This window comes from Temnothorax nylanderi, unplaced genomic scaffold (genome assembly GCF_030848795.1).
Source record: "Temnothorax nylanderi isolate EJ_2023f unplaced genomic scaffold, tnyl_v1.0 TNYL_tig0493_pilon, whole genome shotgun sequence".
Lineage (NCBI taxonomy): Eukaryota > Metazoa > Arthropoda > Insecta > Hymenoptera > Formicidae > Temnothorax > Temnothorax nylanderi.
In genome coordinates, this window is record NW_027249555.1 from 75001 (window position 1) to 91389 (window position 16389).

Here is a 16389-nt window from a genome sequence, read left to right on the forward strand (position 1 = left end):
AAACGGCGTAGAGCAAGGCATGCTAAACGAGAAGTAACGCAAAGGATGAAAGTGGTTAAATTAGGATTTCAAGTTAATGCAGGAATTCCTATGGATGATGATTTGCAGTTGCTTGACGACTTTTCAAATTTGAGCAGAAATAATAGTGACAGTAGTATAAATACAGCCAGTGGTGATATTCGATATGACAACACAAATGGCAATAATTTTTACAGTGTTAACACAGATAACTGTAATACAGTTGATAATAATATGAACAATGATGAGCTCGATCCTAATATTGATAACACTCACAGTACCGATGATAGCAATGAAGTCTTAAGTACTTTGAGTGAAATTTTTGAAATAAATACTAATAATATAGATCACTTTCTACAGAATGATATTGAAAAGGAAATGTATTTGTTAACAAATTTAAGAGAATGGGCAATGAAAGGTGTAAGCTTTGTCAAAGTAGATAATCTTTTGAAAATACTTAGAACCTTATTTCCCAATCTGCCTAAGAGCTGTAAAAGTCTTTTGCATACACCTCGTAAAACAGTTACTGTTGCTCTTGGAAATGGACAATTTTTTTACAAAGGTATCAGAAAAAATATTGATGAAAGACTTTTAGAACAGTATTTCGTGGATCATCAAGAGATAATAATTGATGTAAACATAGATGGTTTGGATCCATTTGAAAGTACAAATGATTGTTTTTGGCCAATAATTGGCTGCTTTGAAGATGATCCTCAGCCATTTATAATTGCTGTCTATTTTGGAAAAGGAAAGCCTTCCGATATGGAAACATTTTTAGGACAATATGTGGAAGAAGTAAAAGAATTACAGGAGCAAGGTGTTGAAATATTCAAACATATTTATCCTTTTCGAGTCCGCAATTATGTGCTTGATGCCCCGGCAAGATCATTAATTAAATGTATAATTGGTCATAATGGTCGCTTTGCATGTGAGAAATGTGAAGTTAAAGGAGAATACTATCTGTCAAGACAAATCTTTTTAAATTTGGATGCTGAGTTAAGAACGGATGAGTCATTTCGTACTCGATCAAATATTTTTCATCATACTGGTAATTCACCTTTGGAAAGAATTCCTACTGGAATGGTTTCACAATTTAGGTTGGATGCTTTACATTTAGTTTGGGCAGGTGTTTGGAAAAGGTGGCTTACTTTTGTCTTGGGTTTAAAGAACAGACGTGGTATTGCATCAGATGCTGACGTACAAGAAATAAACAATAAAATATTACAGTTGACACCGTACATTCCTAAGATCTTTAATCGAAGACCACGAACAGTTAAATATTTTGCAAAATTTAAAGGTACATAGTTCAGACGTATGCTGCTTTATGATGGATTAATTGTGTTTAAACACTTAGACAAGAAATTGTGGAAAAGCTATATTCTCTTGCAATCATCAATTTATATGTTGGCAAGACCTGATTTAGTACAACATATGACACCTGCAGCTGATGTAATAATCCGCCAATTTATAAAACATGCCATTAAAGTATTTGGAAAACAGTTTGTGGTATATAATGTGCACAGCTTATGCCATTTGTCAGAGGAATGTCGTTTGCACGGTGCTATTGATTCTTTTAGCGCATTTAAGTATGAGAATTTTTTTATGACAATAAAGAATTGTTTGCGTTCAACTTATAAACCTCTTGAGCAACTGGTTAACAGGGATTTTGAGACCAAAGGTCGTCTAACATCGAAAATATTCCAGCCAGATGATCGAACAGTAAAGTTAAATGGCTTATGCGAAAATATAGTAGATAATATAGAAGGTGACATGTACTCTTCCATTGAGATTGATGGAATTTGTTTAAATACTAATCTAGCTGATCGATGTTTTCTTACCAAATGCAATACAGTAGTACTGCTAAGAAATATCATTCATACATTTGAAGGCAGGATAAAATTAAACGGTCAGAAATTTTGCACTATGACTGACTATTACACTTATCCATGTAATTCTTCACAATTGGGTATCTGGAAAGTGAGCTCATTAAATCTTCAAGTTTATGCTTGGAATATTTCACAATTTGCTGCAAAATGTGTTTTATTACCTTTGGAAAATGAAGAATTTCTTACAATTCCTCTTATACATAGTCATAACTGACTTTATAAGTAAATAATATAGTGTAAATATATAGAATATTCACATATCTATTTTATTATTAATATTGTTTAAATATGGTTAGTGCGAGTTTTGTATTATTTAACAATCCACCATTTTATTTTGTGCCTATTGAAAATTTGTATCTGTTTCAGTATGCAGTTGTTACTTTTCTTCCAAATGATAAGGATACTGAACCAACAAGTGACGTTGTACCCACTTGTTGGCTACTTGCTAAGAATACAAAGGCTTACTGGCCTAATTTTCCTAAACGTGGGAATACAGATAAACGATCAAAATTAATATTAAGTTTAGCTGAACCGGATAAAAGCTGGCCTACATACGATGTTAAATTTTGTCACGGCTATGGTAAATGTTTATATTACATTCATTTATATACATTTTTTAAGATTTGTAATTATCATTTTTAATGCAAAATTTTTTTAGACACGTACAATAAGGCACGAAAGGCAGCTAAATCTTCAAAATGATGAAGATCGAACAGTAGGGACAGAAGTTAGTGATATAGACCAGCCCAGAAAAAGAAAGAAAAATCCGAAATATAATGTCACAGAGTCATCCGAATCCGAAGATAAATGTAATACTCACACTGTTAAGAAGAGCAGAAAAAATAAATTGAGAGATCAGTCTAGCGATAGTGAAAATGAAGAAATGGAAGAAAAAGCTGTTCGGGCAAAAGTTGCAGCATTACTAGCCAAGAGAAATAATAGAAAACCGCAAGTTTCTCAAAACAAGGAGGTTTCCATGGTTACCAAATCCAAAAATTTAATTAAAACACTCGATTTAGAACAGAACCGTTCTGTTGGTTTAAATGATACTATAGGAAGTGACCCACGTTCTAAAAAAAACATATAATCTGACAGATGTTTCGCATGCAACAACAGAAGCAATAACCCCTATGTCGTTTCCTAGTACCCCTGCTTCGTCTCCTCTGCAATTTCACCGACAATATGATGATAGAATGAATATAGATAGAATGAAAGAACAACTTTTGTTAGGTAAATAATTTTCTAGGCTTTAAATTAGTCAGTACAAGAAAGTATTGACTGCTACATTAATTTATTTTTTGTATACGTCTGTAGGAAATGATCTTCAACAGTCAGAATCTGTTTTACCATCCAGTCCAGAAATTATACAAGAAGAAAGTAGAGAAAAAATTAATGCTGCAACAGATAATAAATATGGGAGCATAAATATCTCGCAGAAATTAAGTCAGTCTTCTGACTTAAGTGATGAACAGAGAAAAATAATTACTTCTGTCACAGATCAACCTACAGGTAAATATAATTGTACAGGATGTTTCTAAACAATAACATTTACAGATTGTTAGAAGATAACTAAGCAAGTTTCTCAAATACTTACTCTCCGAAACTCTCGTGTTTCACTACTGAAAAGCAAAAAAGTTATATTAGCAGCAGTTTTTTGATAAGTAGTCTTAAGTTATAACAGATTTCTAAAAATTTTATGTATTTTTTTCATGAGATTATTCTTGAGATAACAAACATCTTTTATATTATTCAGTCCTTTGAAAAATAAGTGGTTGAAACAAAGCTTTATAACACATCTGGCAATGCTATGCACATACATTTATACTACAGCTATTTATTTATTTCATCAATAGTATAATTTTATTTATATAGAAATTTGCTGTCTATAACTTGAGATAAAAAATATAAGTTAGACATGAACAAAAAATCTTACTTACAAAAGGAGTTATTACTCTTTACAAATTAAACACATTTTCTATAATTCAATCAGTAATTGTATATTTATTATTTCTGTACAAGTAATCATATTTTTGATATTTTATGTATTTACACTCAGGTGTTAAAGCTGTATCCAGTGGAAAGCATTCCAAAGAAAATAGATCTTATGATGCAAACTGTAAAAATTTACTTACAAAATCGGTTTCTCCTTCTTCCAGTAAGCACCAATCATCAAGTAAGCATTTATATATGTATATTCCGTCCAACAAAAAATCGATCACAGAGATTGGACGAAAACTCGTATGTTTTGCGCAGGTGTCTGTCTATAGAACGTCTAGAAAGCCCTCCTCCACAGCGAACGTGCCATATTTACGTATATGGTATTTAGTAGCGCGACACGCTCTCCCTACTTTACTTTGCCTATATTCAAAACGTGATCGATCTTTCGTTGGAGATTGAGAATATTTTTTACATTACATTAATAATTTGTTTGCATTAATTAGGTGATAACACTGATGCTGCCATAAAAATAATTAAGACAGAGTTACTTCAAGAAATAAGTAGTAAACTTGATTTTGTAATGATGAACACAACAAAAATACTTACCTACTTAGCACCAGAGGAAAGTCTTCTTTTAAGACCAGATAACCTTCCAGCGCTTCCTCTGAAGTCAGTTGATGAATATGATAAGTTTGAAGAGTTTTTAAATGATGGCACGAATTTCTCAACAGTGGTACGTTTGAACTAAATAGAATTATTTGTTACATTTATGATTTTGTTCTTTGTACTAAAATATGTGATATTTAGGTACAATATTTTGCGGGCCGTATGGTTAGTCAAGGTAGTGACTGGCAAAGTGCTGTATACCTAGTATCGAAACTGCTAATAAGTAACAAATTAGCAAGAGCAATAAGTTGGGGAGGTACCAAAGACACCAAGATCGCACTAGCAAACAGTAAAATTATGGACGCTGTTTCCTGTGAGTACAATTCTATATAAATTACCGTCTTTTACTAAAATATAGTAGATAAGAAATAAATAATAAGTTAAAATTGTAGGCGCTGTTCTGAAAAACCATCCCAAAAGTGATTTAAAACTAGTGAAGTTAAAAATACAAAGATGGCTTTATACGGGAAACCAAAGAAAAATTTAATTATTTTTTCAAATTTTTCTAGTCATGGGAGAATTACTTGCCTTTGTGATATTTAATGTTAAGGCTCCTGGGTTTCTCCCGTCATTATGTGAGATCGTGACGTCAGAGGCTAGAAATGACACGCTGAGAATTCGATCTTGAGTGCCATTTCCAAATAAAAAGATATTTGCGTAAAATAACATTTTAGATCATTTTAGCACATTTCAAAAATACCCTGAAAACTATTCCATTCCCTTGACAGTTAATAAACAGCCGTAAAATAAATATAATACAAAGCCTAGTTATGCGACTGCGTCTATATTATAAGCCTACATTCATATTACATTCTTTTTACTCCTATTTATTAATTGTCAAAGAAAAGAAATATTTTCGAAGTATTATTGAAGTATGCTGAAGTGATCTGAAGTGTTATTTTATGCAAATATCTTTTTATTTGGAAATGCACTCAAGAATTCTTAGCGTGTGCAGATTTCTCGTCTCTGACGTCACGATCTCAATGATGACGGAAAAAGACCAGAAGCCAATCAACGAGAATTTTATTTTTTTTTATTTTTGATGTTATGAAACCATGACAAAAAACTTTTATTTTGACTGTGAAATAATACCATGCAATAATACCGTGCAATAATAAAATGTATAAATACATTTATTTTTGTTCAGGTATTAGATAAGTTCTAAAAGTTATTTTGTGTTATATGTATAGTACAGACGGCGTCATTAATGCTTTCCTAGCTGTGTTCTGGAGATTTCTATAGTGCACGTTACATGTACTGTGACTTCAGGTGGAAGGCATTAATGACGCCGTCTGTACATTTTAGTACACGTATTTAGTACATTTAATTGTTCTTAAAATCTTCAATAATTACCAAAGATTATTTTGTTTTGTTTTATGTTTTTTTATCAAATTGTATTAAGCCGAAATGCACCAATGTCGCATAACTTCAGTTCAACTCAATCTTCGTCTCTTTCTAAGGGGAACAGTTAGTCTAACTGTTTTCCTTAGAAACAGACGAAGAGTGAATTAAGCTAAGGTTAAAGTTATGCGACGTTGGTTAAAGTTATGCAACCATGCCTTAGTATTTAATTTTTCTTAAGATTTAGAATAGCTTCGTCTCTGTAAGACATATTTTTATATAATAAAGAAGTCTCATATGTAATTATATATTCCTTACATGTTGTCCTCTATTATGCTTATTTAATATTACTCCAATCCACACTTCTAATGTATAACATCAATTATACCTGCTTTGTAAAAAAAGGTCATTTTTACGTCATCTTGATGTCAAGATGATGTCAAGATTATATGCTCCTAACGGGCCATTTTGACGTCACGATGACGCTTAAAAAATGATTACAAAATGATGTCATTTTGATATTTTCGTGACTGATTTGTTCTACTTGGGTGTGTTGTCAAAGATCTTTGAAAAACTCATACAAAAATTTAAACCTGTGCTAGTAAATACAAAGATAATCCCAGAACACCAATTCGAATTTTGAGAGCAACATGCAACAACTGAACAGGTCCACAGAGTAGTAAGAAAAATCAATAATGCTCTGGAGAACCCTGGCGGAAAAAATTCTCCAACTTTTTATGCAACAACTGCGCCAAACTACAACCAATTACGAAAAAAATACGCGAAAACTACAAGTAAAGTAGAGATTCTACATGGAAATAAGAAGTTTTAATGCTAAACAATGCTAAGATTACAACTAATCACAAGAAAATGCGCGATTTCGAAAACTTTCTTAATTGTTTGTAGATGAGCGTAAAAAATTCTCAAACATTTTTAACAACTCCGCCAAACTACAAGTAACTACGACAAAAAATCCGCGGAAACTACAACTAAATTAGAGATGCAATTAACTTAATGCCAAACTACGCTAAAATTGCAACTATTCACGAGAAAATGCGCGGTTTCGGACAGTTTTTTTATTTGTTGTAGATAAGCATAATAAGACATAGAAATCATTAATTATGCGTAGAAACTGGTTGCGCATAATTTCTACGTTTTTCTCCGTCTAATTACAACTTAAGATGACATTTTATGGACAGTAGAGCAGCAGCGGCAGATCGTACTGATTGGCTACAAAATATAGAAGTTCTCGAGTTTTTAGAAATTCTCTGTCTTGTAGTCAATCGGTACGATCTGCTGCTGTTGTTCACTGCCCATGAAATGTCACCTTCATACATATAAATCTACGTAATAATTTTAATAAACTTGATCCAGTATACATAAAATCTACGTAATAATTTTAATAAACTTTATTCAGTATACATACATACATACATGTTGAGATCACTTGCTTATGCAAGATTTACAAACACACAGGTCAATTTACCGGAAAGTTCTCATAGAACAATGACGCCAAACTCTCCGATGTAACGTAACATATTAACGGATTAACGCAAACGTGCATCGTTGGTATAAAAAAACAATTTATTAGGAAATAAACTCTTGAATGCAAAATCTGTCTCTTATGCGCAGCGCTCGATACTACGAGATCTTAATAGGCTTTATCAATTATATAATCAAATATATAAAAAAATATATAATCAAAATTTCCATAATCCAACTTTCTGCAAAATAATCTAAGACTAAGGGATTTATAATTAAGGGACATAAGTTTTTGAGGCGATGTGTTTCCTACATGTACGGGGATCCAAGATTTCAAAATCCAAAGATTCTAAAAGCAGAAAACTCCCGAGACATCCGAGCTTAAGAACTAATGAATTTAAAAACACGAAAATTCTTTAGATGCTTTTACATGGATTTTACGAATAAGATCCTAAAAATATTGTGTGAACACTTACAATTTTGTAGGTTTACATTGATCATTAAACAAAAATATTTAGTATTATGTATCTATATGTTATACAAGAAGTGTTAACTGTAGTTTATATAAAAGTAGTTTATATAAAAGTAGTTCATATAAAAAAAAACAACGTACATATTAAACTAAATCACAAAATACTTTGATTAAATTGCACGTTTCACGAACACACTTAGCGCATAATGAAAGGAATAGGGGACAGTTCAATATTAATGTATGAAATTCATATGTAATTTATTAACACAGAATAGACGAACAGAGAAATAGCGCTAAGAAACAGTGATGAAATTTTATTCTATTTCTGTTCCATATGCACAATGAATATGTTAATATTAAACATATTCATTGTGCATATGGCATACAGAAATAGAATAAAATTTCATCACTGTTCCTTAGCGCTATTTCTCTGTTCGTCTATTCTGTATTAATAAATTACATATGAATTTCATACATTAATATTGAACTGTTCCCTATTCCTTTCATTGTGCGCAACCCCTTAAAGTACGCTTTGGCTCTAAATAAAAGGAAAACAAATAATGATTTCTGACTCATATATAAACTTTACATTAATCACACCTCACTTACAGCTTCTGAACTCTCAGAGCAGGAATGCTCACTATCTGACTTGTCGTCTCCAGAAACTTCCAAATTTTGTAAATGTTCAGTTGTAGGGTTTTTCTTTTTTGTCACTTCAGGATTGGGCGTTTTTATAGCCTTGTAATTAATTTTCTTCCTGGCTGCTGAAATTGCCCCGTTGAAGTATTTGTTCAGTTTAGTTCTATTCATTTGCTCCTCAATAAAAGTCTGCGGCATATGTCTCTTATCTCTCATCCAATGGCAAAACAATGATGAAACTGCACTTTTTTTAGTAGGAGTTAATATCGGTTCCTTAACATTACGTTGTTCACGCACAGAACGTTCAGCCAGCTTGTCGGGTCCCCAGACAGCATAGCATGCACTTCTTATGAATGAGCTGAACTCTTTTTCACGCATAAGTTCCTCGTAAATCATTGTAGGTATCCAAACATCATCTCCTATATGGGTTGTTCGTTCTTTTAACGCATTAATTTTATTCTTATATTGAGGTGCATTATCACCAATATTATCTGCAATTATTAGAAACATTGAAACGTATTATAAATGTAGAATTTAATAATATAAAAATAAAATATTAAGGACTCTCAATAATAATAAGAACATAAAAGAAAAATTGGCAATAAGAGAGTCGACGCGATTATTAGTGCGTAATGTCAAAATAAGACACAGATATATTTTCATATTACAAGTTTCCGGACGTTTCGGCTCTTTTTCGAGCCATCCTCAGCAGTACAATAAACCATTCTCCATCATAACCATGAGCTTTCGGATTAGGAGGTCGGAAAACCATGAAAACTAAATGATTGCTATCAGATAGCCGGAGAACGGAAGGTGGTCAACAATATAAAATAACATTAAAAATACATTAAAGATTGAAGTGTCCATGACATGTTGTTGTCACGATAGATCGCACGACACTCAATATAGCAATCATTTAATTCTCATGGTTTTCCGACCTCCTAATCCGAAAGCTCATGGTTATGATGGAGAATGGTTTATTGTACTGCTGAGGATGGCTCGAAGAAGAGCTGGAACGTCTGGAAACTTGTAATATGAAAATATATCTGTGTCTTTTGACATTACGCACTAATAACCGCGTCGACTCTCTTATTGCCAATTTTCTTTATATTCTTATAGTATAAAATAAATTCTTACCATGAATCGTACGGTTGCTGATCGTTTCTAGAATAGTAACGATATCTTTTCCGGTTTTTTCGGTAAGGTTGTAATTTCCAGATTTTTTAAAGTATCATATTGTTCTTCCCAATGCCTTGCTCTGTTTTCAGCATGTTTTAGTTTCTGTAAACATTCATCTAATTCTCTTTGTTTTTCTTTTAGTAAATCATTACTTGAACACTTGTCTTCTTCATTATTAGAAGCATCGATGCTTCACTCCCAACATCAGCACTGGAATGTAACGACCGCTGCTTAGATGCACTTACATAAGCAGCAATAATAGAAGTATTAGTCTCCTTTGTAGATTTTTTACAAAGCTCTTGATCAATCTAAAAATAATTTATTAAAAATTACATGAATTCTGAATAACACACGCAGCAAATATAAGAAAGTGTTTCAAACTAAGGTTTCACGATTCTGAATCGATTCTTTTCCGAACAAATTTGGAGAAAAAGGGTTGTTCGTGTTGCTTGCATCCCAGTGAAAACAACCTAGTCAAATGATGTCAAAGTGACATCATTTTACTTGGTTACCTAATGCATTACCAAATTAAGGATTGTATACGTCATAATGTTTCTGTACCACGAGTCGCAATGAAGCCTTGAGAATCAGATTTGAATGACGAAACATTTCAGTTTTAATTATTCTGTCATGATAATTCTGTCATGATGAATCTGTATCGGGAAACGTCACATCCCAAAAACCTTTAAAAAGATTATATTTATTATATATAACATAAAAAGTGATAATAAAATAAAATATTATATAGGCCAGTCATATTAGAGTAATTTAGGGGGGTTAACCTTCCAATTACTCTTTTCAGGTTGCAACCACCATGAATCGCTTTGATTTAAGGTGCTGTAAGTGGGATTAATTTTGCTTCGCATAATTAATGCGCATTAAAAAGTTATTAACAATATTATCAACAAAATACGCAATTTTTTTTATTTTTTCTCAAATATCTCGAAAACTAAGCAAGATAGGGTAACTAACTATACGTACCTTTTTTGTAGAGCGTAAAATTATCTACAATAATGATCTGAACAACATTTATCGTCAAGTCAGTCGTTTAGCTTGCACGCGCCGTCAAAGTCCGAGACTCGGATCTCGAAAACCCTCGATTTCATCGTTTTTTTTATGTTGCGTCGGTGATTTTTTTCAGTCATTTAAAATGGAATTAAAAATTCCCAAAAAATCACACATCATCTGAGAACTACAAAGAATACTTTTCAGGGTATAACCGATTTTTTAGACCCTTTTTCTTTAGTTTGTAGATATGTAAGCAAAAAATTTTGATTTTTTGGACTACTCTTAGTTTTTCGCTGTTTTCAGACCTTAGAATTTATTTGAGACGAATTTTATCGTATGCATCTTGTTGTGGACAAAATTTGCAACAAAAAGGACCCTTGTATTTTTTTCGTACGACGAACGCTGATTTTTTATTGACGCGCAAAGTTATCTAATATTGCGTATAGGTCGGATAACGCTCGTTTTACACTAAAATAATTATTTTTTATTAAAATTTACGTAATTTTTCGCATTATTATTGAACCATATTGCAAAGCCGTTTTCAACGCATTCTCTCATGTTTAATTATTATTAACAAATTGTTTATTTAAAAATTATTATAAACAATTAGAAAAACATGTTATAATCGTTGCACTCGTCGTCTCATATCAACTCGAAAAATGTTTTTAAAAAATTTATTCATATTATTTATAACATTTATTCAAACATACAGACAGTGCATCTTTTGACTATTTTCCACACCACCTCTGAGGTAAAGTCAATGGTGCGTTTTTTTCTGTGGTTTCCCCAGTAGGCCTAATAACATGTTTTTCTAATTGTTTATAATAATTTTTAAATAAACAATTTGTTAATAAATAAGTAAACATGAGAGAATGTGTTGAAACGGCTTTGCAATATGGTTCAATAATAATACGAAAAATTACGTAAATTTTAATAAAAAATAATTATTTTAGTGTAAACAAGCGTTATCCGACCTGTACGCAATATTGGATAACTTTGCGCGTCAATAAAAAAATCAGCGTTTGTCGTACGAAAAAAATACAAGGGTCCTTTTTTGTTGCAAATTTCGTCCACAACAAGATGCATATGATAAAATTCGTCTCAAATAAATTCTAAGGCCTGAAAACAGCGAAAAACTAAGAGTAGTCCAAAAAAATCAAAATTTTTGCTTACATAGCTACAAACTAAAGAAAAAGGGTCTAAAAAATCGGTTACACCCTGAAAAGTATTCTTTGTAGTTCTCAGATGATGTGTGATTTTTTGGGAATTTTTAATTCCATTTTAAATAACGGAAAAAAAATCACCGACGCAACATAAAAAAAAACGATGAAATCGAGGGTTTTCGGGATCCGAGTCTCGGACTTTGACGGCGCGTGCAAGCTAAACGATTGACTTGACGATAAATGTGTTCAGATCATTATTGTAGATAATTTTACGCTCTACAAAAAAGGTACGTATAGTTAGTTACCCTATCTTGCTTAGTTTTCGAGATATTTGAGAAAAAATAAAAAAAATTTGCGTTTTTTGTTGATAATATTGTTAATAACTTTTTAATGCGCATTAATTATGCGAAGCAAATCTAATCCCACTTACAGCACCTTAAATCAAAGCGATGCATGGTGGTTGCAACCTGAAAAGAGTAATTGGAAGGTTCGATGTCTAATATGACTGGCCTATATACCTTCTGGTGTATTTGGTCGCTCATATTCCGTCGATGTCGTGAGCATCGATTTTACGTTTTTGTAATTCTTCTTCTGACAACGACAAAGACCTTATAATACTAAAAATCAAATATCATAAATTACTTTTTATGAGAAAAATATTTATATATTTATATTTATATTTATATTTACTTATTTATATTTATATTATATTTATTTATTTATATTAACATTTATTTTTTAATTTATATTTATATTAATTTATATCAGGGTTGAGTAAATAAATATATTTTTTTAACTAAATCAAGTTAAAGTTAATGGCTTATAAATTTAATTTAGTTACGTTAAAACTTAAAAGTTACATGAATAAAAAAAACTAACTCAGTTAAAAGTTACGTTAAAATTAGATTAACTCAAGTTAAATTAAAAGTTAATTTTGAAAAGCATTATTTATACTACATTAGAAAGTCGTAATTTTTTAAAGTTAGATTACCCAAAACAATTATAATGTAGAATATGTAGATTATCAAATAAATTCAATACTTTATTTGTACATAATTTTATATGAAATAACAAAGAAATATTATTTTTATGTGGAATTGTATTTTTTCTTTTACAATTCTTTTCTTTTGCATTGATACATCTTTAACTTAGGAAAAAACTGAATAAGTTAAAGTTTATATGTTTTAAAATGACTAGTTAAAGTTAAAAATTAAATTATTTTAAATTAACTAAGTTAAGTAAAAAGTTATTAACTTTTTAACTTTATTAAACTTTTAACTTTTTAATTTGTTACTACTCGACCCTGATTTATATATATATTTTTTTATTTATTTATATTTTATATAACTATATTGTTAATATTGCATTACTTCTCTGCATTCCCAGCAATCCCAGCCTTTTAACTTTGCTCTGTCAGCTTTACATCGCATGTTAAGCTGCTTTGAAATATTTGAATTCTTGATTGGATAAAATGCAAGTCGAGATTGTTTCAGTCTCTTTCTTAGATATGGTCTACATAATATTGACTTTTTGACAGATTATTTTCGTCTGTATTTTTGTGCAAAGATTTATTTGCATCTGATGAATCAGTTTCCGTATTGGAATTAAAATGAATAGGACTTATATTAATTGTATCTTCATCCTTTGTATATTCATCCTTTGTTTCGTACAACTATTAACGGTCGTCATTTTTGGGATAAAAAATCGCTACAAAATCACATGTACGTAAACAATAATTAATCGATGAATGAAATTATGTTTACACATAAATAATACCGAATTTTGCTTATATTTCAGGGAGTTCGAAGTTTTGCTTTTCTCGATATATCTCAAACACTAATCGAAATATCAAAAAATGTTTTATACAAAAATTTCATAGTAAAAATACCTCTATTTAACTGCATTAATAATATTTTGAAAAAATAATTTTTTGAAAAAAATTTTTTTATTTGTAGAAAAAAAATTTTCTTAAAAATTTTATTACTATGATTAAATAAACATGTTTTTACCATGAAACTTTTGTATAGAACATTTTTTGATATTTCGAATAGTGTTCGAGATATATTGAGAAAAGCGAAAAACCGCTACACACATAAGGGATGATTTTATCCCTTAGAATCGTCTTTGGGCAGCCAAAATTTCTAAATTCATCTATTTACTCCCCCCCCCCCTCTATATGTATGGCAAGTTTCATCAATATCAGAAAAGTGCGAAGAGTGCACACAACACAAACAAGCCAATTTTTTGGGGAAAAAATGGAATTGATTCCGAATCGTGCATCCATATTTCAAACTCTTTGCAAGTTATGTATCTAATAATTAAACGATTGTCATAAAAATAATCTTATGTATCATTTTATACACATAAAAAATGTTATTAATGATAAAAATCAATATATCTATAAATACTCGCATATTACGAATAGGCCAGTCATATTAGACAAATTTAGGGGGTTAATCTTCCAATTAATCTTCCCAGATTGCAACCACTATGAATCGCTTTGATTTGAGGTGCTATAAATGGGATTTATTTTGCTTCGCAAAATTAACGTAAAATAAGAAGTTATTAACAATATTATCAACAAAAATGCGATTTTTTTATTTTTTCTCAAATATCTCAAAAACTAAGCAAGATAGGGAACTAACTATACGTACCTTTTTTGTAGAACGTAAAATTATCTACAATAATGATCTGAACAACATTTATCGTCATGTCAGTCGTTTAGCTTGCACGCGCCGTCGAAGTCCGAGGCTCAGATCCCGACAACCCTCGATTTCATCGTTTTTTTTATGTTGCGCCGGTGATTTCTTTCCGTCATTTAAAATAGAATTAAAAATCCTAAAAAAATCACATCATCTGAGAACTACAAAAAATACTTTTCAAATGATGTGTGATTTTTAATTCCATTTTAAATGACGGAAAAAAATTACCGGCGCAACATCAAAAAAACGATGAAATCGAGGGTTTTCGGGATCAGACTTTGACGGACTTTGACGGCGCGTGCAAGCTAAACGACTGACTTGACGATAAATGTTGTTCAGATCATTATTGTAGATAATTTTACGCTCTACAAAAAAGGTACGTATAGTTAGTTTCCCTATCTTGCTTAGTTTCAAGATATTAAGAAAAAATTAAAAAATCGCGTTTTTTGTTGATAATATTGTTAAAAACCTTTTATTCCGCGTTAATTTTGCGAAGCAAAATAAATCCCACTTATAGCACCTCAAATCAAAGCGATTCATGGTGGTTGCAACCTGGGAAGATTAATTGGAAGGTTCGATATCTAATATGACTGGCCTAGAATATTAGCAGTAGTGTTAGTATGTCATTTTAATCGAAGATAAAAACATTTAGAAAAAATTAGGTACTTGCACATTGCTTCCTCATCATTTTTAAGTGTACAAATTAGAAATTTGCACATTGCTTTTAATTCGGTCACAAAGCTCCTCTTATGAAGAAGCTTGTATTTTATTTGACGCAAATTATCAGTATTTATTAGGTTGGCTTCCTCATAGAGGAAGCTTTATATGAGCGAATTAAAAGCAATGTGCAAATCTGTAATTTGCACACTTAAATATGATGAGAAAGCAATGTGCAAATATCTAATTTGCATACTTCTTTTATTTTTATATAATTTTCATAGAAAATTTACAAAAGCCTAATCAGTTTTTCTTCATTCAAAATTTTATAGATAAAGAATCTCTTTATCTCTTCAGGATTCATTTTGTGAGAAATGTCCGTGGTAGCTCTAACTTTTGCAAATTTTGAGATATCGGGCTATTTCTAATTCTATTATTATTCTTCAGTCTTTTCTATTCCTATTTAATATATAATTCTTTAAAATTTGGTTGATTAGTTGTTGAGTTACAGACAAATATCTAAATTTGAAATTCAAGGAATCCGTACATACAGAAGTTCTTTAAAGCCGGGTCTAATCAACCAAATCTTAAATAATTATATATTAAGTAGGGGTAGAAAAGATTGAAGAATATAATAGAATTAGTAATATCGGGGATAGCTCGATATCTCAAAATTTGCGAAAGTTAGAGCTACCACGGACATTTCTCACAAATTCCTAAAAAAAAATTTTCAAATAATGATGTATTTTTTTACCTTTCTTTTTTAACAATATTGCTGATTTCATTTTCCTTTTCCTGACTGAGTAAAGATTCATCATTGTCATGAATTATAGACGTTGTTAATTTTGGAACTCGAACTCTTTTTTCACTTAATTTCATCTTGAGTTCTGCTTCTGTATCTATGAGGCGAAGTGAGAACATACAAAGTTAGAATGATTTTGAATAGACAAACTCTTGATCGAATATGTATGTACTTTTACCTCCTAACTTTAAAACTTGACAAGTTTGTTTTTTTCCATCAGGCAGTATTAATTTATCAGTATTTTTTTTATACGTATCAGTTTTTGAATCATAATTGTCAATATTAAATTTGTAAATATCTGCTGTACGCACAGTACGATATTTTTGGTTTGTGGCACATATATATATGCAAACATAATGTTAATGTCTGTAATATAAATGAAATTATTTGAAACAATATTGAATAAATCAGTGAGAAAACATGCATTTTGTAACAC

At 30.8% G+C, this 16389-nt stretch overlaps 1 protein-coding gene and 1 pseudogene across 4 annotated transcripts in view; one reads left to right on the forward strand and one right to left on the reverse strand.

The window, feature by feature from the left end:
• Positions 1–6166, forward strand: part of LOC139783367 (uncharacterized) — a 7586-nt gene extending 1420 nt beyond the window's left edge. For 2 of the 4 annotated variants that reach the window (XR_011721238.1, XM_071722519.1), the window contains exons 2-8: positions 1–2484; positions 2563–3134; positions 3219–3413; positions 3961–4077; positions 4346–4575; positions 4650–4821; positions 4901–6166. The exon at positions 1–2484 is cut by the window's left edge and continues 3 nt beyond it. Coding sequence is in view for 2 of the 4 variants with exons in the window: in XM_071722519.1 (XP_071578620.1) it covers positions 3035–3134; positions 3219–3413; positions 3961–4077; positions 4346–4575; positions 4650–4821; positions 4901–4995 (909 nt within the window). In the remaining 2 variants the exon portion in view is untranslated. Of the gene's footprint in view, positions 2485–2562; positions 3135–3218; positions 3414–3960; positions 4078–4157; positions 4183–4345; positions 4576–4649; positions 4822–4900 lie in introns of those variants that run through there. The other 2 variants (XM_071722520.1, XR_011721239.1) reach the window with 2 other exon arrangements.
• Positions 6167–7243: 1077 nt separating this feature from the next.
• On the reverse strand, positions 7244–10368 carry LOC139783369 (uncharacterized; annotated as a pseudogene).
• Positions 10369–16389: the final 6021 nt, after the last annotated feature.